Source organism: Lolium rigidum, chromosome 2 (genome assembly GCF_022539505.1).
Source record: "Lolium rigidum isolate FL_2022 chromosome 2, APGP_CSIRO_Lrig_0.1, whole genome shotgun sequence".
NCBI classification, from domain to species: Eukaryota; Viridiplantae; Streptophyta; class Magnoliopsida; order Poales; family Poaceae; genus Lolium; species Lolium rigidum.
The window spans coordinates 9,502,564-9,528,045 of record NC_061509.1 but is presented as its reverse complement, the minus strand read 5'-3'; the positions used below and the strand labels follow the sequence as shown (position 1 = coordinate 9,528,045).

The window sequence follows — 25,482 nt, the reverse complement described above, 5'->3', positions numbered from 1 at the left end:
TTCCAAGATATTTAGTATTGAATAGTCTAGAATTTCATACTTTTTTGTTAGAAAAAACACAATTTTTTATGTTTTTAAGAATAGATGAACTTTCAGAATTTTCTACCAATGTATAGGTCCGTCATACAAGATAAATGAGGTGGGGTGAAGATCTGATGCATACTTCAAATGTACGGTCGAAAGGTCCTCTTATTTAATAACTTGAAAATAGTTATCCTCCTATAAGATTCACCTTGTTTAGCAGAGCATATTTCCTCTGAAATCTGTTTCGGTACGAAACTAATGGTTATGCTCCTAAGTCGATGAACAATTCCCATATAGATTGCAAACACCAAGGGCTGCCCTCTTTTCATGTATACCTTCCGTACAACATTACTTTTTGACTGAGTTTTACAGAGGCAATTGATAAAAGTAAATATTCCTGCAAAAAGATTTACTTATTTGTACGATGCCTCAACCGAATACACCCTATAAGAGTGGGTTCGACCTGTTAATGTATTTAGTATAACTTGTGTCAGATCTGAAACCATATTTATAACTAATAAAAGGGAAGTCCTTATTTGTTCACAAACTCAGTCCCAGATCTCAATGCAGCTTTGCACTTGCCACACATATTCACCTATTTATGTTTCCTTTTGAAGTGTTTTTTTAAAGGCCTTTTGAAGTGTTGTAATCATCACCATCGTTTGGTTATCATTGATAATTTTATTATAAGTTATAATAACCTTTCCAATTTTCACGTTGTATTATGCAGCCCATGCATTCACTTTCCATGTTACAACTTAAACGATTTCAATTTTCTCACATGACTATCATGTTTATATTTTCTCAAATATTTCTAGCTCTCTTTCATTGGTATGGGCGGGCGCGGCAACGCGCGTTTTTATGGTCTAGTCTGTCTGATAAGCAGAGGGTCTGCACCCAATCAGCACTTGACACTGGACCTTTGCTGTCTTCTAAAGGTAAAATATGCATATTTGTGAGCATGTGTTTCACAAATAAAAAAAGAGCTTTTATTTTTTCTCAAAACAAAAATATCATGGTGTAAAGGTTATCTCTCAACTTCTTTCCCCTATCTCTTGGCTCCCTCCTTATATAATACCTAAGACCATGTACTATGTTGGAGTAAAGCGAACCATAGAGACTTTTGGTTCGGTTCTATACATAGCACAGCATCGCATCATCAGCTCTGACAGAAAAAGCGGATCAATAGTTTGGTTCGGCTCATAGAGATAGAAAATGAATTGTTCTGGCAAGACTCTGCCCATCTGCTACCAAGTAACCTGTTCACACGGGACATGCAACAACTAAACTACCTTCTTTTATTTTTGTTGGGCCCCATTTGCACAGTGATAATGCGGTTCTATACATAGTAGCAATTCAACAACGAACCTTCATCTGACATGCTTTTTCGTTGGTTCGGCGCTACATAGTATATGGCCTAAGAGCATCTCCAGTCGCGTCCCCCAAAGCAATTTGGGCGCGTCGGACAAAAAATATGTTCCAGCCGCGTCCCCCAAAGCCCATTTTTGTCCGGCACGGCCCGATACGGTGTCCGGCGCCCCGAGCCCGTCCCCGTCCCACAGGGGACGCTCTGGGCACGCCGGACACAACGAAAAGCAAGGCGGGCTCCCACATGTCGGCGACTATTTGCATAAACCGTTGGTTCGCGCCTTTTTCCTCGTCGCTCCTTCGTTTTCGCGCCTCCCACCCCTCCGTCGCCGCTGGATTTCCCGGCCGTTTGGACGTCTTATCTCTGCTGAGAGTCGGCACCGTCGACGCGGCTGGGGCTCCCACCGGTCGTGCCGCCGCCGCTTCGCCAGCGCGTCCCAGAACGCGCCGTCAAATCCGCCCCACCTCTGCGCACACAAGGTGCTCGACGACTTGCCAGGTAGGCGCGATTGGCCGTTGTTCGTTGCGTCGTCTGCCTCAGCGCAATTTTAACCATTGATTTTGCTTTAGCCATGGACAACGACGATGAGATGCTTGCCCTGCTAGTGGAAGGGCATGCTCCACCATGCAACTATGAGATCAATGGCCACCAATATACCAAAGGCTATTATCTAGCCGATGGTATATATCCAAAATGGGCCACTTTTGTCAAAACAATATCGAATCCATCGAGTCCGAAGAATTCTCACTTTGCTACGCGACAGGAGGCTTGCGGGAAGGATGTCGAGCGGGCATTTGGTGTGCTTCAAGCTCAATTTGCAATTGTCCGGTACCCTGCTCTAAGCTGGTCTCACGACCAAATGTGGGAGGTGATGCAGGCTTGTGTGATCATGCACAACATGATTATCGAGGATGACCGCAAGAATCATGCCAGGACACATGTTGGTCCCTATGAGTGTCAGGGCCATCTTGCGGAGGTTGATCATGAGTTGCCTGCAGATTTTGCTGATTTTCTCGCCATGCACGCAGAGATCCGTGACAACAATGTTCATGATCAATTTCAAGCTGATCTCGTTGAGCATTTGTGGAGGATCAAAGGAAATACCGTGGCGCCTTGATCTAGCCCTATTTATTATATTTGTTTACTTGTTTTATTGTTTGTTGTATTTTAATTAGAAAACAATCCCTGCAAAACATTTTTATTCATATGCTATATTTGATAAATGGTTCTGTGTTAAAAAAGAAGTATTTTTAATGTTTGGGGGCGGATTTGGGGGGCACGGCTGGGAGCGACGTCCCCCAAACGCGGCACGAACAAAACACGTCCCCCAAACGCTCAATCCGGCGCGGTTTGGGGGACGCTTTGGGGGACACGGCTGGAGATGCTCTAAGAGTCTCTTCCTCTTCCTCTGCACCAAGCCAAGCCAAGGCCTTCCCTAGCGGCGTAACCGTCCGGAGATGGCTACGGCGAGGTGACGACTGGAGCACTATGTACGGCATGTGTAGGTCTTGTACCAAGGTGACATATGGGAGTAGAGTACCAGATCTTGCTGGCTAGATCCGGTGCGGCCCGAGCTACATATTATTTTTCGTGGTTCTCTGGTGGCGAGAGCTTCTGCGGTTGGAGGAGTGGAGCTGGAGGATCTCTAAGAATAAGGCAACGGTTTCAAGGCTCTCTTCGGCGCGTCCGAGCTGTGCTGGGGTATGGTTGGGTTTCTTCTTCCCCGTGTTGATCTGATGGTTGGGTCCAGATGAGCTATGGATTTGGAGGCAACAACTTGGTCAATAAGTTCGATCAACTTTCACTTCTAGGAGTTGTTCGACTGGAGCTTGAGGTTCTGACACTATCTCTCGACCTCATCGTTGTGTTGGCGGAAGGGGGAGAGGAGTGGGCATGTCTTGTGCTCCACGTGGGGTTCGAGATACCACCGCAAGATGCTAATAAGAAATCCTCAATTGTCCTTGTTTGACTGCCGACTCAGGCCATCGGGCGGCTCCTTGTCATCAGCTTTGTGTGTCGGTGCATGTTTGACGTCCTTTAGCCTGTGAGGGATGCGAGACGGCGCTGTTCTTCCAATCCGTACCAAGTGGATTTGTCCCCGGTGCTGGAAGGGAAGTTTGTATCGGTAGTTCTCCATTCTCTGGCGATGCTAATGGACACGATTGCGTTTTCCAATCTATTGCACGATATCCGTAGTTAAATATGAACTAAAACCATGATAAAAAATGGAACTGAGAGAATACTCTTTTTTAAACTAGGGTGGATATACTAAAAATTTTGTGATGGACTAAATTTTTTACATTTTGCGCATTTCTAAACCATGGTCCATGGAGCTTAGGAGGAAGCTGTGAGAAATCCCAAGTTTAAACCCATATTTTTGGCTTTACATATGTGTCTAGATTGTTGGTCCAATCTATAGGACACCCGGAATCCAAATATTCTAGGCGGTACTTTTTCCGAGCATATTTGGGTGGGTTGTATAAAAGTTCCACCCCTTCTTCCCCGGCCAAGGGGCATCTTGTTGAGTTTCAAAAAAATTGCCACACCATTGTTGAAGTTCCCAAGCTTACATAGCTCCTTTCATAGTGCTCAAAATCAATAGAATTTTTTATGGAAAATAAATTAAGAGGAGCCAAATTATTATTCCATAGAGCCAATTTTGAACCCCCTTAATTTTATTGCAGTACTTGTTACACTTGTGTTAGTTGGGAAACCCTAGTCGTCGTTCTTGTCATCTCGTTAGGATGACACAGCGGGGTTGCATCCAATGGACATGTGAGAGTATATGCCCTTTCAGCGGTAGTAGTGGGCGAGGCGTGCTGGATCTGGGTTCGACTGTGGCATCGATTTGTGGCTTGTATGACGGCGGAAGGTTGGCGGGTGCCAATGGAAAAGATTCTCCAAGGCCAGGCCCTGGGTGGACATTCCATGGCGAAAGATCATTTCTGACTTGTGTAGGCATTCCCAATGACATTGCTCTAGGCAGGGGAGGGTTTGCACAAAAAACAGGGGGCCTCATTTTTGGAAACAACACATCTGAGTCCCTATTCATCCATATTTTAGGAGGGACCCATAGATCTAAGTTTTATAGGGCAGATGATAAAGATACTCTATTGATTCACTTCCCTTGTTTGAGATATCACCTGGGGGTCCTCTCTTTGCCTGATTTGTTGGGAGGTCAGCGGTTGATGGTGTGCGTCCTTGTTGTTTTTTTGTCATCAGCTCTCCCAACGAAGCGTTTCGTTTGGAAATGACGACTTCAATGAGTGGTGAGCAGTGCTTTGGTGCTGAAGTTGGAGTTGTTGTCTCGTTGCCATGTTCTGTTTTTGCGATGTAAACACTTGACTATTTCGGTATCGATAGCTTGGTGAGTGCAATGTGACGAGGCCCCATGGTTTATTAAGAAGATGTGGTGTCACTTCTAGTCTGTAGTCTTAGGTGCCTCATGCAGATGTGGTTACATTTTTATTTTTTATCTACTTTATACGATGATTTACTTATCACTTTGTATCGATTTAGCAGCGTGGATTTGTTCTGATCCCGGCTTGTTAGGGCATGTACAATGGTTGTATTTGTTAGCAATGTCACGTAGGATATATAATTGATGATATGAAGTAGAGAGAAAAAGGGAATTTTTTTTTATCTTCTCTTAGCTAAGAGATGATTTCTTCGCAACAATTTATACCTCATTGTACAGATAAGAGTAAAAAATAGGTTAACCACGTATATTTAGAGATGCCTTATTAGTACACATAAGATAAAAAATAACTTATTGTACATCATATTTTATTGTTATATATCTGAATTAGTGACGAAGACGGTCCTATCAACAAATTTTCTGTAATCCTTGTTGCAGATTTACAGAACCGCTTGCCAAGAAAAAGAGTTCTAATAGGAAGACAATTAAGTTAGCCGTTCATCCTCCATGCCGAGCCAGACTCGAGTCCATAGCTCCAACCAATATGGCCGTGGGCTGTGGCGTGGGGGCGACCGGACCCAGAGACGAGGAGAGACGGAGACGTTCCCCGCCAAGCTCGCGGCCTCCCCTCCTTCATTCCCGCGCCTTAACCTCTCCCCCACCACCACCGCCACCCTACCGCGCCATTCTCCGCCCCCACCATCCACGCCGCCGCCGGCCGATGCCCCCGTCCACCACCTCCGCCACACCATGTCGTTCCCTCTGCACACGCCGCCGATCGTCATGGAGGCCAAGCATCACGATGCCGGGGGCAAGAAGGCGTCCGTCGTCGCCGCCGCCATGAGGGCCTCGGGACCCAAGGGCCGCAACGAAGCGTCGGGAAAGGCGGCCGTCGCCGTCGACGGCGACAAGAGCAGCCAACACGCGCTCAAGTGGGCCGCCGACCACGTCCTCGCCCGATCCCAGTCCTTCTTCCTCCTCCACATCCGCCGCAAGAACTCCTCCCTCAACCCCGCAGGTACACCTACATCCATCCATCCACACCTCCTCTGCTTCTGGCCGCGCGCGTGGACGATCGATGCAATTAATCCTGTCACGGAAATTAGCGGATTTTCTCAAATGTGATTTTCGCGTATGCAGTTGGGAAGCAGTTCTCCACGTCGCACGTGCAGGAGGACGTTGCGGCTTCGCTTCTGGCTCATATGGATCTCCAGACCAAAGAGATGCTGCTGCCCTTTCATTGCTTCTGCAGCAGAAGAGGGGTATGTGACGTCTAAATCCATCTTGTTTTTGCGAATGCATGGTTACATTCAACATTTCAGCAAAGCATTGGCTTTCAGGTTTTTTTTTTAAATGTTTATCCTTTTGCAAAAAATAGCTAATTTTCGAGCACAAGTGCAATACAAATGTAACGAGATGGCTGATTAATCGGCACTATTATAATCTTGACCCATCAAACTAAGCGGTGTACATTTTCTATCTACGGTTTCACATTAATTTTGGAATTTCTCTAGAATTTTAGTAGTATAATAACAAAAGATACCACATATGTCTTTTGAGAATGTTCATAAATCCCAAATTAGTGTCATACTTGTTTGATCGGCAGAGAAATTTAGCACTTGGGTGCCCTAGTAAGTTACTACCTCCCTTTTGGCTGACTTACTTTAATATCTACAGTTGCAATGCAGGGAAGTCATTCTTGAAGGAACAGATGTGCCAAAAGCTATTGTGGATTTTGTTGTGCAACATAATGTCGACAAGATTGTTCTGGGATCATCATCCAGGAATGCATTCACTAGGTACTTTATCTATGATACAACAACTTCTGTGCACCATTTATTATCTAAAAATATTTGCAGTCCACAAAATTGCCATGCTTTGATGAGCTCAATATTTTCCTTAACCGTAGCAGGACAATTTGGAAAATGGATGTGGCTACATCTGTTACTAAGTATGCACCAAACTTCTGTTCAGTGTATGTCATAGCAAAAGGGAAGCTATCTACTTTTAGGCCAGCCACTCAGGCAATCGAAAATGATACAAGCAAAGAGGATACAAAATCTGATGCACCTGGCAATAAACTTTTAGCTGCAGAAAGTTTGTTTTTCTCTGACTCTCTTGTTTTACAGATGCGCAATATTTTTTTTATCTCTAGTTAATTATTCTTTGTTTATTCATGAAACACATGTGTAATTTGCAGGTGAACCAGCACACAACTTCCCTGGTGAAGATCCGCATTCGTACAGGTGAGACATCTTTCCCTATCTGCTCAAATATTTGTCTGTGCAAGATGCTACACTTACCCGCCTAGAGGAAATATTATTGTTCAATGTAAGCTGCTGATTGGCTCAGCCTTTATATTACGTGAAACTCTAGGGAGGCCCTGGCAGAAGTTCTATTAAAAATATGTACAAAGATGCAAGGGTAGGGAAGGGTCCTAGGTAAATAGTACATGTACAGGATTAGTGGCTCTGCTTGTTTTTTTATTGATGTAAATCCAATTACAAGGAAACAACAACTACATTCATATGGAATCTGGTCATCTTAAGAGGACCCCTTACTAGAAGCAGCTTACGCATACCACCGGGAGGGTATGTAGAGAATGAAATACGCATAATACTTTCCGACAACCATATCATATACTCCCTCCGTTCCAAAATTATTGGCGTTCTAGGTTTGTCCTAATTTGAACTTCTCTATGATTGACTAGATTTATAGAAAATGTGCTGATATCTACAACGAAAAATCTATATCGTATAAAAATATATTGTATGATGATATAATAAACTAAATTGGGATCGTAGATGTTGATATATTATTCTATAAACCTGGTCAAACTTAAAGTAGTTTGACTCGGTGCAAACCTAGAATGCCAATTATTGTACAACAGAGTGAGTATATGCCAAGCCCTTTTGGGTGGCCATACCGACTAAAAGTCATGCGCAAATCTATATCTTGTGAACATTTGTGTCTTGCAAGGTTCAATAATTTCGAAACACTATTTATGCAAGTCAATAAGTCAACTGTTAAATTTTATAATACACTAATACAGTAGAGGATCCCTGACACCACAATCTCTTTGCCTTTTTTGTACAGTATCGGATTTCCCCTCAGTCTCTTTCCTTTTAGAGATTAAATTTCCAGAATAAATATTATAATATAATAATATATTCGTGGTTTGTATACTTGCAAATATATGTTGTTCCAAATATAACTTGAAATCCATAATTTTTTGGCAACCTAGTCATGCATCCTGATCTAAGTAGGTACATAATTTGCCTAGTATTAAGGCAGATAATTTAAGGATGCATTAGCTCAATTAGTTTCATTCTTCTTTGAAGTCAAGTCTTTGCATTTGATGATTTCCAATTAATTTTGATGAATCATGTGCAAGGACAGTGTTAACATTTTGAGGGTCAAATTCTACTCTTACCCCTACAAGGCTACAAGGTTACAAGATAATACATTACCATATCCATTTGATAAGTAAACCAACACTCTCTTGAACTCCCGCATATTGTAAAGAACCGATATAACAATGCAAATATTAGTGACCATCGGATCAAGCTATTTTCTATGCAGCTGAAGTTACAAATCAGATATATTCTTTTATTTCTCAGATCTGTTCATCTAATTATTTCTAATGTTCTTCAATGTTGTGCCTGTGGTGCACTAATTTTATTGGTGCATAAACTTGTATCTATTTTTAATTCTATTGTATCTCGGTCAGGCTGATGTCAACACACGCTGCTCTGCACATTGGTACCCATTTTGATGAATCAACAAATCAGGGAAACCACAAAGCACTAGTTCGACAGAGAAGTGGCGATTCATATCTTTCAAAAACATCTTCATGTCCAAGTGAATTCATAAGGGTTGTGAATAAGCAAGGCAATCATTTGTCTCCAGAGTATCCTGAGAACCGTAGAGATACCTTGTTTTTACTAAATAAGGACAATGAACGTGCGTTCCAGGCTCCACATGAAAAATACCTGGGTATGGATGATAATGCACTTAGTCTTGAATACAATGCCTATGGCCCTTTAATCCCAGGTGGAGAATGTGCTTCATCATCTTCTAAATATCAAGCAGTATGTTCGAGCATTTCTTCCCACAGTGTTCTTTAATCTTATTCTTGACGACATACAGAACTACAGAAATTGGTTATATTCAAGTCTTACCAATGCCATGTCACTTGTAGGAATATGGGGAAGGGGATCCGAGGCGCTTCCAGAAAGACAATGGCAATATGCTTCGGAACTACAAAGAGGTACTGGTTATTATTTACCAGTTTATGTCTTCTATTGTGATCTTGCGCTGGATTAAAGGGAATCTTTCTTTTGGATCGCAGTTACCTCTTGGGACCGAAGATGTGATAGAAAACTCATATGCAGCTGTTGAACGAGAGTATGATCCTTCACTTGACAGACAAAGTGCTGAACCGAGTTCAGCAGTTCGTGGCCCAAAGCATAAGCTGTTGACACTTGACACTTTGTCTTCCGATCCTCAGCATAGAGAAAGAATCACAGAGGAATTTATGGATCACAGTGCCGAGAAAGATGTTCACTCAATGATGCGACGCTTACCTCCAAAATTCTACTCACCTCGAAATGATAGATATGGATCTGCTCCAGAGGAGAAACATATTCTTGAACTGAACTGTGCACCCTTGCCAAGGCCAATCGAGACTAAAAGAATGCTAGAGTGTCTCCCTACTAGATTACAGTGCAGATTGTACAACCCAAATGATATTGCAAATGCCACCGGTCATTTCTCAGTTGACCTGAAGGTTGGGGAAGGAGGTTATGGACCTGTCTATAAAGCTACACTTGACAATACCGTTGTTGCGGTCAAGATTCTGCACTCCAATGTAACTCAAGGACTGAAAGCGTTCCAACAGGAGGTATGTTCGTAGCTGATATTGCTTGAAAAAATTATCTCTTGCCACTACAATTCCTTTTTTTTCCAAATTAAAAGAAAAATGTTGCCGGGTTTAGAATCTGCTAAAGTTTGGGACTCATTCCAAATTAGAGAAAAAATATATGGCCTGCAGAAAACAAGTATTTCCTGCTAAAGTTTGGGACTTTTCCAAATTTGACTTCAATAACCAAATTTTACGATGAAATATATGTTATTGAAATCAGCTCCTTATATAATAGTATTAAAAATAAATCACAGTGTCATTGATGCTTTCATGTGGTCAATTTTATCAGTACAAATAGCCAGACACAAACGTTGAAGACACCATTGTTGGGACAGAGCTAACATTTAGTTGTATGTCATTGTGGTGATAGTTTTGAGAACATTAGAACATGAAAGGATTTTAACTAATTCTGTAATGTAATTGTCTAATTGATAAGTCTTGTTATCATCAGATTGATCTGCTGAACAACCTTCGTCATCCCAACATGGTGCACCTGGTCGGTGCTTGTCCTGAGTATGGTTGCCTGGTGTACGAGTACATGCCGAACGGCAGCCTCGAGGACCGCCTCTACTGTCGTTCAGGCACTCCGCCGCTGTCGTGGCAGCTCCGTTTCAAGATTGCAGTTGAGTTAGCCACCGGTCTGCTCTACCTACACAAGATGAAGCCTGAAGCCTTTGTCCACCGAGACCTCAAGCCTGGGAACATCCTCCTTGACAAAGATTTTGTCTGCAAGATTGCCGATGTCGGTCTTGCACGCATCATCCCCAAATCGATGGATGACACCAAGACACAGTACCGGATGACTGACGCTGCGGGTACCTTCTGCTACATTGATCCTGAGTACCAGAAGACGGGACTGGTTAGCACAAAATCGGACGTGTATGCGCTCGGCATCATCTATCTTCAGATAATCACAGCAAAGGACGCCATGGGGCTCGCCTATGCTGTATCTGATGCACTGGAAGAAGGGACCTTTCATGAGGTCTTGGATCCCAAAGTGACTGACTGGCCGGTGGAGGAGGCAAAAAAGTTCGCTGAGCTTGCACTGAAATGCTGCGAGCTGCGGCGTAGAGACCGTCCAGATCTGGAATCTGTTGTGCTACCTGAGCTAATCCGTCTGCATGCACTAGCTGTGCCATCTGATGATCCTTCCATGGGCCAACCCCATCATCGTCCTTCAGCAAGCGAGAAGGTAAAAGACTTTATCAGTCACCCTTTCTTTTCTCCACTGCCTTATGAAAAATGTTTTTCTTTTATCACTTCGATCGGCAATGGAAACATCGGAACGGTAATCTTAGAAACCAAGTTTTGTCTTGAATAGGCGGTTTGATAATATGGAAGATAGCTGGAAGCCTGGAACTGATTTAATTTTGCAATGTCTCAACTAGGCTTATATTTTATTTCTACTATGTATGCAGGATTTGCCTTTGGGCGATGGCTTGGCTGAGATTCTTGCTGAAGGAAACGGGAAGGCAGCTTCATTTTCAGCATAGCAATATGAGGATCAGGAGTAGGCCTGTGAGCTGTCACACTGGAACTTGCAGTTGTTCCAATTCGGTTGTAAATACTTCCCTAGCCCAGAAAAATTTTCAGAATGCTGTAGTCTTATCTCTGGAAATGTTTAACACTGAGGCTAATATTAACAAACCTTAATTTAACAGACAATTTTTTTTACTAGCTATCATCTGCTAGTAGGCAAGAACTTGCAATTCCATGGCCCGGATCAATCAATTGTTGTTCTCCTGTTATCTAGGGACGAGAACCTTGATCATGACTGGGAATTATGTAAAATGAGATTCCCCCGTACATAAGTATTGGAAGAGAGATGAGTAAATTAGTTGCTTCTTTTACTCAATTTATGTTATGTTATACTGAACTTCTTGAACTGATCGGTGGAATTGAATATAACACTTGGCAAAATTCCAGTTGTGTATGTGTCAAAAAAATAGTTTTATGCTGGACGGTCACATTTCTGGGCTCACCATCAAGTCACTAGCAGGTCTATGGAAATGGTATAGGCGCTCATGTGCCAAGCTCCTTCGGATCCTGAAGTGAGCTAGCTCCTATCTCGCGGCTGTCTACAGCAAGTTGAGCTGAGAAAGTTATCATTGAATTCCTGGCATCTCTCAAGCCCACCTTTGTCTCCTTCCCCAACTTCCCTCCATTGCGCTTGCTACGGCCAACATTCATGTTTGCAAAACCATCTCTACCACTGGTCTCTTCACTTCGTCGAATTTTTCCGGCAAATCATTTTGCATAACTAGCCTAGCCCTGATTCATTAGTGGTCGTCATATAATGTTTGCTCCGTGCCACATGTTATATATAACTTGGTTTGACCTCACCTTACAATGGTCCGCCAAATGAAGGCTATTGATCTATCTTAACCAGTAGCAGGGAGAACGTGCCAATACTTAGTTCTGCACCTTCAATGCTGGGCAACTACAGTTATGACCAAAATGGTCACCCTTCTCTCCATTGCCTTATGATTTTTTTTCTTTTTAAACTTCGGCAATGGAAACATTGCAACCGTAATCCTAGAAACCAAGTTTGTATTAAATAGGCGGTTTGATAACATCGAAGATAGCTGGAAGCCTGGAACTGATTAAAAATTTGCAATGTCTCAACTAGGCTTATAATTTATTTCTACTATGTATGCAGGATTTGCCTTTGGGCGATGGCTTGGCTGAGATTCTTGTCGAAGGAAACGGGAAGGCAGCTTCATTTTCAGGATAGCAATATGAGGATCAGGAGTAGGCCTGTGAGCTGTCATACTGGAACTTGCAGTTGTTCCAATTCGGTTGTAAATATTTCCCTAGCTCAGCAAAATTTTCAAACTGCTATAGTTTTTTTTCTCTTGTAATGTTTAACACTGATGCCAATATTAACAAACCTTAATTTAACACACAATTTTTTTTACTAGCTATCATCTGCTGGTAGGCAAGAACTTGCACTTCCATGTTCTGGATCAATCAATTGTTGTTCTCCTGTTATCCAGGGACGAGAACCTTGATCATGACTGGAATTATGTAAAATGAGGAACCTTGATCATGAAGGGGAATTGTTGCGAGAGAGTAGCCTTCTGTTTTCTTGGAGACTTGGTCCTAATGTTCGCATTGGTGACCATGCTTTGTAAAATATTTCTGCCTTCTATATATCATTAAGGTACGGGTTCGCGTACTCGCGAAACAAAACAGATTCCCCATACATAAGTATTGCAAGAGAGATGAGTAAAATTAGTTGCTCCTTTTACTCAATTTATGTTACGTCAAACTAAACTTCTTGAACCGCTCGGTGGAACTGAATATAAAACTTTGCAAAATTCAAGTTGTGTATATGTCAACAAAAAAAAGTTACGATGGATGGACGGTAACAATTCTGGGATCAGCCATCAAGTCACTAGCAGGTCTCATCTCTCGTATCCTAAACAGAGCTCATATCTAGTAGCTATCTACGTCAATCTGCTTTGGACCCACCAGTTTCTCCCTGAATTGCACGGACGAGATCTCGCGACGTGATCATTGAATTCCTGGCATCTCTCAACCCCACCTTTGTCTCCCCCCATTGCACTGCCTACGGTGAACATTCATGTTTGCAAAACCATCTCTACCACTTCGTATAATTTTCTCGGCAAATCATTTTGCATCACTAGTTAGCCTGGTGCAGTAGTAGTCCTCGTATAATGTTTGCTCCGTGCCAGATGATATATATAACTTGGTTTGGACTCACCTTACAATGCTCCGCCAAATGAAGTCTATTGATTATCTATCGTGAGTCGTGACCAATGGCAGGTAGAAGATGACAATGCTCTTTGCAAAGTTCTGAACCTTCAATGCTGTGCAACTACAGCTATGACCAAAAGGGCCATACACGAGCTTATATAAGGTGTAGGCTGCCTGGCGCATCTTGACATTTGCTTTGCAAAAGAAATACTACCCACCACCCCACCCCACCCCATCCACCACTACAGGAAAACGGCACTGTGCCGACGGTGTGGAGCTATGCCGACGGCCAAAGGTCGGGGCCATCGGTGTAGTCCACGGACGCCGAGGGCTGTAGGAAGACCGTCGGCACAACTTCACCGTCGGCATGGCTACACATATACCGAGGGTCACCGTCGACACCACATAACCGTCGGCATAGCTATAGTACGTTGACGGTCACCGTCGCCACAGCTTCTGCCGTCCGGCTTCGACCGCGTCTGCGCGCCGTTTGGTCCCAAAGCTACGCCGACGATGCACCCATAAAAAAGTTCATCTATGTTCCGATGTATCAAGACACTTTTTAGTATAGACACATCCAAAATTAGAGAAACTTTCGATATCTTTTTATGAACGGAGAGAGTACTTCGGATCATAGCCATCTAAACAAATATATGTGGCGCACCACCGCTGGTGCGCCATAGAAATAAGTTTCTGTGGCGCACCACCGCCGGTGCGCCACAGAAATAAGACTTTCTGTGGCGCATGGGTCGGTGCGCCACAGAAACCTTATTTTTGTGGCGAGAATTCTGTGGCGCACCGCCCATGCGCCACAGAATTGATTTTTGGTGCGCCACTGATGAGCCTTTTCCTACTAGTATGTCGGTTGATTCCACAAGTGATAATCCAGAACCCAGTAAAATTATCAAGATACACTAAAATCTCTAAACAATCAGCATCAGTTGACCATCTCTTTGCCATGACAGAGTGTGATAGTTACGACATTTACCCTCATAATCATTAATCATAGCCAAGAGTAGATTAACTAAGAAATCTTTTAAAGATGAACTGTCCACAACTAACATAACATGCCCTCATTCATTTGGGTGTACACAGAAGGATCAAGCTAGTAAGTAAATCCTCTCTTTCCAAATATAATTCTTTATGAAAGCAAGTTTACAGCATTGGTCATAAGTAGTAGTTCTATTCCCATCGTCATTCATCATTACAAGTTAGTACAATGTGACGTGAAGTTGCTCGCCATCTAAAAATACATCAGGTCTCTTCCAGTTAAAGCGAGCCGAGTGAGCATAATCACCGAAAAAACGGCTGAGTATTACCAAGATTGCCATCAAGTAGAGCTGGTGCCTAAATTGATTTGCATCAACACCTCCCATTCGTTCAAAAAAGAAAAAAACACCTCTCATTCTACCACTACCTATATATAAATGGATTTCGCAAGTTCATTTAAATTTAGATGTATCTTAACACTCTATAGTGTATAGATATATTTAATTTTAAACAAGTATATCTAATCTTTTATGAAGTGAGGGATTATATTTGATGCAATCACTACCTTGTCATCCAAGCGAGATGCCCGTGATACGTCTCAAACGTATCTATAATTTCTTATGTTCCATGCTAGTTTTATGACAATTCTCACATGTTTTATATACATTTGTATCATTTTTATGCATTTTCCGGTACTAACCTATTAACAAGATTCCGAAGCGCCAGTTCCTGTTTTCCGCTATTTTGGGTTTCAGAAATCCTACACATGAAATATTCTCGGAATTGGACGAAACAAAAGCCCACGGTCTTATTTTCCACGGAGTCTTCTAGAACACCGAAGAGGAGACGAAGAGGGGACTCGAGGCGGCCACACCATAGGGGGGCGCGGCCCCACCCCTGGCCGCGCCGCCATATGGGGTGGGCCCCTCGGGCGTCCCCCGACTCTGCCCCTTCGCCTATATAATCCTTCCGTCGCGAAAACCCTAGTACCGAGAGTGTAACATCCCAAAAATTTCAAAAAAACAAAGAAAATTAGTTTCCCTTTTTCCAAATTTTGGAACCAACAAAACTTTTCTTAAATTAAGTTTGATACCTAGTACTCATGCTTAATTCTTGTGCTTTTGCCATGATTGTTTAATTAGTATTTGAAAGAATCTTAAAACCTAAACCTCCCCCTCTTTTGACCATCCAAGTGAAAACAAAATAAAAATAATTTAAATAAGAAAAAGGCATATGTGCCTAAGGCTATTTTTCTAAAACTTTACCCTAGGCCTTTCCACTTCGTTTAAAGGATTGGAAAACCTTCATAAACCTTACCTAGTACTTATCAAACCAAACCCAAGGTGAAACAAAATATTTTAAAAAGAAAAAAAAATGCCATAGAGGCATATGAGAGCAAATAGCAAATTTGTGAATTTGAGAATCTTGACCCTAAGACTTGTTGTGAATGGTTGAATCACTCCTCTATACTATTTCAACACTCAACAACATCAATAGGGTCAAGAGAGATCAAATTAAAAATCAAATTCAACATATGCATAGAGGCATATGTGGCACATAGCCATTTTACCCAAATCTTGTTCTATGCCTTATACCTTACCCAAATGGTGTGAAACCATCTCTAAACCTAATCTCGCCCTAAATGAACCCTCAACCATGCCCAAGTAAAGCAAGATGAACAAAAGAGGAAAATAAGCAAAATTAGAAACCACCTCTTATGTGTTATGGCCATTTTTGCAAATCTTTGAGCTAGACCTTTTGAAATGGTTCCAATGGTTTGGAAATGTTCCTAAACTAATAAGAATCACATTTGAGTCAAGAAAAATCAAATCAAATGGAGAGAAATGAAATAGTGAGAAAATCCCATTTTCACTCACATACACTTTGGCCAAATTTTCAAATCTTTAACCAAGGCCACCTTTGCTTGTGCCATTACTTGTGAAACACTTATATATCAAAAACAAACCCTTTTGCATCAAAGAAACACAAATCAAATCAAAGGAAAATTAAAATCTCTCTCACATATGATAATGGTCATATGTGACATTTTTATCATCTTACTCACTTTGCACCCCTGGTTTGGAAGTTTCCTAAACTAAACATGCCCAACTCTCACCACCTCATCCAAGAACATGTCAAGGTGAACCACTTTGATGTTGACCACCAGTGTTGACTCTGCCTAGGTTGACCAGAATAGAGATGCCAAGTGGAGACATTGAATCAAAGAGAAGATCACCTCATATTTGAAATCTTGCAAACCTTCACCAAATTGACCACCACCACCACCATTCTACCTCTTTAAATATGTGAATGAGATGCACCAAAAAGAATTTCAAAATTTGACAAAAAGTTTCATGCGGCTATTTTGTCAAACACTTGGCAGGCAACATTCCAGATTTGTGATACACCTCATTACCCACTGGTTTTTGGGTTAAACAACTTTAATCTTGTGATGATGTTGCTCCTGTACCTCCTCTGCATCAAGCCCTACCCTTTTGCACCGATTAAAGTGGTTGCATGATCAAAAACTCCACCATGCCGAGCTCAAGGACACCACCATGCCACTCATGGTCTCCCTTCCTCTCTGGTCAGCATCACCATGTCAGCAAGCACGCCCACACTCTCTCACACATGTTCGTACCCTCCCTGGCTCGAAACTCGCACGGCATTGGCCAAACCCAACGCGCCCAGGCACGCCCAGTACATGCCAGTGTGAGCGGTCACCATGCACTGGACGAGCCAGAACGGCAAGGCGTGCCATCGCCTCCGTCCTCCCCTACCTCTCTAGTTCTGCATCGAGCGCCCTCACCACTCCAGCTAGCCCATAGACATGCTCACTCGCCTGCGGAGGACCTGTCGCCGTCGCCATGATCAAACCCCTGCCGCACCCGTACTGCGAGGACGGCAACGATGCCAGCACGCCGTCCCCCATTCGTTTGCCCCATCAAGCGCGTCGTGACCGCCATGATGCCTGCAAGCACGCACCCCCATCGCCTTGCCCCTTCGCGCCCTATAAATAGAGCCTCTCCCGCGCCTCCTTCTTCACACCAAACTCGCTCCCCTCCTCTCTCTGAACCTCCTCCGCTCCTCTCCACTACACATTGCCGCCGGTAGCCGTCCAATTTCTCGCCGGAGACCCGTAAGCCGCCGGAGATCAATCCATCGATTTAGGCCACCTCAAGATCTGCCGCGACCACCGTTGAGCTCGCCGTCCTCGACAACATCGCCCTGCACCTCGCCAACCCCTCGCCGGAGCCCCAGCTCGCCACCGACCCCCTACCTCCGCCGTGCCCGCGTCCGCTTCTCGCCATCGACGACGACGACGCACGGCCGTCGATCGTCCATCTAATCCTACGGCTCAGGGTGAAAGGTACCGCTTCGGGTTGATTGAGTCGCTGACGCGCAGGCCCCACCATGTTAGTTGGCCCGCTGCGTGAGAAGCGCTAGTTGGGCCAGCCCAGTCCCCTTTCTCTCGTTTTGGCCCATTCTCGTTCCCGCCTACTTAACCAAATTTGACCAACCTTATATGTTGGAAAGCCCATGAAATGCTCCATCCAACCCCACAGGTTTCAAACCAAGATCAGTTGTAGAAATAATTTAGCAAAAATAACAAGTCAGTGACTTTTCAGTTTTCAAATAAATATTGAAAATCAACCATTTTGAATTTTGAAGTGAATCCAATTGCTATAATTCACTTTTCACAAACTCTAATTGTTTATGTAAAAATATCACATGGTTTCTGTACATGATCATGGGCTAGAAGCAAAATATTGGCTATGTAGTCAATACTAGCCCATTTCAACTCTTTCAAATTTTAGGAATTTAAATCTACGAGGTGTAGCACCTCATTTAAATCACTTTCCCAAGTGTTATGAAGTAATGTGAGGTCCTTAGTTAGATGGTCTCACACTTGCTCACTTGGGGATCTTAAATCACATAGTTAATCAAATGGCATGAGATGATGAGTCTCATTTAAATCCTTTTTCTCAAATGATAAGTGTGAAGTGTTGACCTTGGTCAACATGTGATCGTACATGGTTATTTGAGGAGATTAAATCTTAAACAAGATTCAATGAGAGGAAATTATTTCTCCCAAACCAAAGAGAAACCCTAATCAACTTTTCAATGAGAGGAAATTATTTTTCTAATACTAAGTAAGGAAACCCTAACATAATTTTGGATAAATGTTAAGTAGTGATGCTAGATCATTTGTGTGATCCATTAAGGCTAATTAAGTCTACTTAAGTGTTGTTTGGTGATTGTATCCTCGTATTCGTTTTTACACGCTAGTACTGGAGACTATCAAGAGGAGGAGGTATTCTACCAAGAGGAAGGAGAAGAGAACTTTGAGCACTACCCCAACCAAGGCAAGTTATTACCAATGCAACTAGAATAATGCAAAGCTCTACAAGAGCAAGGCACCATTACTTTTTACTTTATGCTTAATGGTCCTATCCCAAGTTTTTACTTTACAAGCTTTACTAAATTTTGTTTATCAAAGTACTTTTGATGCATGATTCACTTAGTTTAGTTATTGGAGTAGTACAAGAGCATCAAACTTAGCCTAGAGCAAAACAAGTGATTAGCATCCCTCATGACTAGTTGCTAGTGGTAAACTAAAATTGACTACTATGGATGGGAACTTGTGAAAACCAATGACTTTGAAAACCTTGGAACGATGAGTCATTCTATTGAAAGATTTTGAAGGTGAATGTGACTTGTGAAGGACTTGGTGAAACTTACCAAAAACTGATGGTTGGGTTCGGATGTGATACCATTCCAATTCTTAAGTATCCCCACAATACCTGAATCTGGGTAAGGCTTAACTGGAAACTTATGTATTTTAGTATGGGTTCCCTCTGAACAAACGTCATAGGGGTTATGCCGAGGCTGCCTCCCTCGAAAGTGAAATGACGTGAAATGAGGTGAATGTCCTACACAAGCCCTGTGTAGTTCCCGGGTTGACGGTTTGTTTTCACCGGGAGGCCAAGCTCATGGGGAGAGGTGCCTATACTAGGGTATGTAAATGAAAGGTTAGGATTGGTAGTTCGCGCACTGAGTGCGATAAATCAGGGCCGATTACCACGACGGACTATTGCAATTATTGTGGCACAAGTGTACAACCTCTGCAGAGTTTAACCTATTCGAATAGCCGCGTCCGCGGTCATGGACAGTTGGAAAGGCCATACTGTTCCGTCATCAGAACTTTTACAAAAAAAATGAATGGTGACTTGTGACTTGATGTTGAAAGATGACTTTGACTTTGAATCACAACTGAGTTGTGGGAATGACACTAATGTTCCCACTTGAGTTAAGTTAGGCAAATGAAGAGGCTTTGATTTCTAAAGTGCTTATGAAATAAAACTGGCTTTATGCAAATGAAACTAGAGCTTAGCACCCCCTTACTATAGTTGCTAGTATTTACCTTAGTATTAGTTTGCGAGTACTTTAAAGTACTCATGGCTGTGTCCCTGGCTATTCAAATGGCCAGACTATGAAGAGGAATATCGGAACCCGGAAGAAGGACAGCGGGACGTCTACGACAACTAGGATCACTCCCGACGTCAACGCGTTGCTGTGGAATAAATGGACTACTACTACGCTACTTCGCTTCCGCTATGTGTTTTGTAATTGATCAATAGATCATCTATTATTGTAATGAGACTGGATCATGTGATCCTTTAAGTTGTAAGACTATTATGTGTTGTAATGAATGATGTGTTGTGATATCAATCTATTATGTCTCGCAAAAACAATATTTCTGGGATTGCGAGGAATGGCATAATAGGCATCTGGACTTAAAAATCCGGGTGCTGACAAGTTGGTATCAGAGCCATTGTTGACCTTACGAGACCCTAGTTAGAATGGACGTCTGAAAAACTTAGTTTCAAAACAAATGAAGTGATTATTTATGAAAACTTATTCTCACTCTTATCCTTGAGATCTTATTCAAAATAAGCAAGTTATGCTCTATTTTTTCTTACAATACTACATAAAATTTTGACACACTACTCACTTCTCTAACTTACTCTTCCAAATTCTTCACAGATGGAGTACACCTGCAAGTCCTATCAGCTTGGCCACGGAGGAAACCTCATGTTCGAGAAGGATTTAAAGCAACTAGTTGAGTATCTAGGACGCCCGTATCCCGAGTTCTTCGGAATAACCCTCAGCAATCCATCCGGAGGATGATACGTCCAAAACGTATCTACTTTCCCGAACACTTTTGCTATTGTTTGGCCTCTAATTTGTGTATTTTGGATACAACTAACACGGACTAATGCTGTTTTCAGCAGAATAACTCGGGTGTCTCGTTTTTGTGCAGAAATTCAACTTTCAGGAAAATCCTCGGAATTTATGTCAAAGGGCCTATTTTTCCAGAAGAATCACGGAGCCAGAAGGGCAGACCTGGGGGAGGCCCAGGCCCCCAGACAACAGGCCGGCGCGGCCTGGAGGGGGGCGCGGCGCCCTAGCGTGTGGCCCCCTCGGCCATCCTCTGACGCCCTCCTCTGGACTACTTAAGGGTTTCGATCTAAAAACGCGAGACGAGAAGTCGAAGTCGCCATAAACCATCCAGTACGCCGCCACCGTCGCGAAACTCCGTCTCGGGACCAGAACTCCGTTCTGGCACTCCGCCGGGACGGGGAATTGGAGGAGATCATCGCCATCATCACCACCGACGCCTCTCCATCGACCAGCCATGTTTCCCCCATCCATGTGTGAGTAATTCCCCCGCTGTAGGCTGAAGGGGATGGTAGGGATTGGATGAGATTGGTCATGTAATAGCATAAGATTGTTAGGGCATATTGCCTAGTGTCCGTAATTGGTACTTTTATGATATTGTTGCAACTTGTTATGCTTAATGCTTGTCACTAGGGCCCGAGTGCCATGATCTCAGATCTGAACATGTTATTGTTTCATGATGATATGCATTGTTTTATGATCTTACCTGCAAGTTGTATACACGTATTGCTGTCCGGAACCCGAGGCCCCAAAGTGACAAGAATTGGGACAACCGGAGGGGAAGGCGGTGATATGAGGATCACATGTGTTCACGGAGTGTTAATGCTTTGCTCCGGTGCTCTATTAAAAGGAGTGCCTTAATATCCAGTAGATTCCCTAGAGGCCCGGCTGCCACCGGCTGGTAGGACAAAAGATGTTGTGCAAGTTTCTCATTGCGAGCACGTACGACTAAATATGGAACACATGCCTATTGATTGATTAGTACTTGGATACCGTTTTATTATTATCTGCAAATGCCCTGCCTTGATTGTTACATGAGTTTCTCTCATCCATGCAACGCCCGTCATCCATCCCTGTGCCTACAGTATTTTAATCCTGCTGTTTACTATAATCAATATTGTTGTCTTTGTTACACTGTTGTTATTTCACTACTGCTACTGCTATAAAACTGTTACTACTAATAAACTATTGCGAGCAAGTCTGTTTCCAGGTGCAGCTGAATTGACAACTCCGCTGTTAAGGCTTTCAAGTATTCTTTGTCTCCCCTTGTGTCGAATCAATAAATTGGGTTTTACTTCCCGCGAAGACTGTTGTGATCCCCTATACTTGTGGGTCATCAAGACTATTTTCTGGCGCCGTTGCCGGGGAGCATAGCTTTATTTGCAAGTTCACTTGGATTGATATTGTTCGCTACAAATTCTCCATCATGGGTAAACTTCGCGATACTAAAGTCGCCATATTACCATCCACTACAAGAAAAGGTACAACTCCGAGTACCTCTGCTGCTCGTTGATTCACCATCCGTGATAGATAAACTTGTTTCACCACCACAAGCTTCACATGGCTGGTACTTCTGCTAGATCTGAAAATTCCTCTTATAATTTTGATGATGCTTCTGCTGTGCTTGATGATGATGGTTCGTTAGGATCTTTTCTAGATGCTACAATTGCTAGGTCTAGACAAATTGAAAGTACCAAAACTCCTAATGAAAATGCTGCTACACCTGTTAATTCACCTGAGTCTGTTGAATACTCTAGTGATGCTCTTGATGAAGATTATGTAGAACTTGATGATGATTTTATTGATAAATGCAATGCTACTACTGATGCAAGAAAAATTAAAAAGTTGCTTGCACAACATACTGTTAGATATAAACTGTCTCCTGATCCTAAATTTACCACATCTCCTATAAACATTAAGGATAAGGATTATGATTTTTCTCTTGATTTATCTCATATATCTATTGTTGAGAAAACACCTTTTTGTGGTACTGAGAAAGAAAGTCTTTGTAGAACACATGATTGAGCTATCTATTCTGAGTAGCTTGTTTTCTGATGATGTTAAGAAGCGTACTTATTTTGTTGCTAAAATTTTCCCTTTCTCATTAAAGGATGATGCTAAAACTTGGTATAATAGTTTGCCACCTGATTCTATTAATAGTCCAAAGGAATTGCTTGATGTTTTCTTTCGGAAATACTTTCCTGCTAGTGCTCAACATATTGCTTTGCAGAGAATTTATAATTTTGATCAGGAAGATGGAGAGAATTTGCCTGAGGCTTGGGCGAGATTTTGCTCTCTTATCAGAGCTCGGCCTGAACATGATTTGGAAAAGCATGATTTACTTGATATATTTTATATTGGATTAACCATTGAGTCTAGGGCATACCTGGATCATTGTGATGGTTGTGTTTTCAGGAAAAGAACTCCAGACGACGCTGAAGAATTATTGGCTAGAATAGGCCGGAATCATGATGATTGGTCTACACCTGAACCAACCCCGACACCAATATTGAAGAAGAGGGGTATGATTAAATTAAATGATGAAGATATGAGGGAAGCCAAGAAATCTCTTAAAGAGAAGGGTATTAAATCCGAAGATGTGAAGAATTTACCTTCCATAGAAGATTTATGTAAGATCACTCCCCCTTCATCCATGATTGAGGTACACTCTCTTGAACGCTTTACTAGGGAAGATATTCCGTATTCAAAACCTCCTGCTCAATGCTTAGATGAGTTTGATAATTATATTGTGAAGCAAAATAATTTCAATATGAGAGTAGAGAATCATTTAATGGAAAATTCTCGAGCTGCATGGTATTGTGGAGAGAATATACAATGATGTTAAGATGCTTGTTAAACATTTTCATATGATTCAAACTCAAATTGATCAACTCACTAAAGTGCAAAATGACTTGTTAAAAAATAATTCCAAAGAAAAACATGCTTATGAAGTAACAACTAGAGGCGGTGTTTCTACCCAGGATCCTCTATATCCTGAAGGGCATCCCAAAAGAGTTGAACAAGATTCTCAACGAACTGAAACTAGTGCTCCATCTAAGAAAAAGAAAAAGAAAAATAAAACTGTTGTAGAATCCTCTGAGCCTGTTAATGATCCTAATAGTATTTCTATTTCTGATGCTGAAACTGAAAGTGGTAATGAACATGATAAAGATAATGATAAGAATGATGCTTCTGATAAAGAAGAGGTTGAAGAAGAACCTGAAAAGCATGCTAAAAATAAAAAGTATACTAAAGAAGATTTTATTGCTAAGAAACATGGTAATGAAAGAGAACATTGGGTTCAAAAGCAAATGCCTTTTCCTGCTAAGAAACTAAAATCAAAGGAAGAAGAACACTATAACAAATTCTGTGATTGGATGAAACCTTTATTCCTGCAAATCCCTTTGACTGATGCTATTAAATTGCCTCCTTATTCAAAGTATATGAAAGATATTGTCTCTAACAAAAGGAAAATTCCTAATGAGGAGATTTCCACTATGCTTGCTAATTACTCTTTCAATGGCAAAGTTCCAAAGAAGCTTGGCGACCCGAGTATACCGAGCTATTCCTTGTTCTATTAAGAATAATTATGTTAGAACTGCTCTATGTGATTTGGGAGCAGGTGTTAGTGTTATGCCTTTCTCTCTTTATAAGAGACTTTATTTAGATAAGTTGATACCGACCGATATATCTTTGCAAATGGCAGATAAATCTCTTGCTATTCCTGTTGGTATATGTGAGGATGTTCCTGTTCAAGTTACTAATAACTGCTTGATATTAACTGATTTTGTTGTGTTGGAAATGCTCGAAGATGATAATATGTCTATTATTCTTGGGAGACCTTTTCTTAACACCGCAGGGGCTGTTATTGATTGCAATAAAGGAAAAGTTACTTTCAATGTCGATGACAAGGAGCATACCGTTTATTTTCCCAAGAGGATTGAGAAAGCATGTGGAGTTAATACAATTTCTAATGTGAGAACTATCAAAGTGGGAACTATTGATTGTCCTATATATGAGCCTAAGCAAGGATATCAAAATATTATGATTGGATCCATATCAATACAATTCAAGGTAACATGATTGATTTGAGGTTTATTTCTTCTTATGCTATGTAAAATTTATTTGGTGGCAAGACTTGATCAACCTTGTTAACAAATTCATTTTATATGCATAGAGGAACTAAACAACATCTCTTTCTTCCTCCACTTGTTCTACTTGCTGTAGCATTTTTGTTTTGCAAAGTTCTTTAGTTAATTAGAGATTTCAAAAATCTTTTTCTGCCCAGTAATAATAAATTTAATACCCAGAAATGTGCATTTTTCAAAGTTTTCAAAAATTCACAAAAATTATACCGTTGGTCTTATTTTTCGAAGAAGCACTAGGAGCACTCGGGGATGACCAGTGGGGCACCCCAGGGTGGCACCTCACAGGCCGGCGCGGCCAGCAAGGGGGGCGCGCCACCCTGTTGTGTGGGCCCCTCCTTGCCCCACTACTTCATCTCTTCCTCCCATTCTACTCTCTCTCCCGAAAAAACTCGCACCAGCTTTCTCTCACTCGCGTTTCTGCTCAAGAGCTCGAGATTTCTCGATCTCTTTGCTCAGCCCAGATTTCTGTCTGAAATTTGGCACATTTGCTCTCCGGTATGTGACTCCTCCGATTATCCAAGTAGAATTTTGTTTGGTGGAGTATATCTTGAATATTTTGCTGCTGTAGGTAACATGTTTAGTGAGCTTGCATGCTTGTTCTAAGTGGTAAAAACTAGTTTTGATGCATGTTTAGTACTCTAGCAAA

The 25,482-nt window shown here is 42.1% G+C and overlaps 1 protein-coding gene across 1 annotated transcript; it reads left to right on the top strand.

The window, feature by feature from the left end:
* The first annotated feature begins 5,318 nt into the window (after window positions 1-5,318).
* On the top strand, window positions 5,319-11,228 carry LOC124689194 (U-box domain-containing protein 52-like). Its single transcript, XM_047222758.1, has 10 exons — window positions 5,319-5,829; window positions 5,952-6,073; window positions 6,489-6,610; window positions 6,724-6,908; window positions 7,012-7,057; window positions 8,542-8,902; window positions 9,013-9,081; window positions 9,163-9,714; window positions 10,187-10,927; window positions 11,154-11,228. The coding sequence occupies exons 1-10, from the start codon at window positions 5,319-5,321 to the stop codon at window positions 11,226-11,228; spliced, it is 2,784 nt and encodes a 927-aa protein (XP_047078714.1).
* Window positions 11,229-25,482: the final 14,254 nt, after the last annotated feature.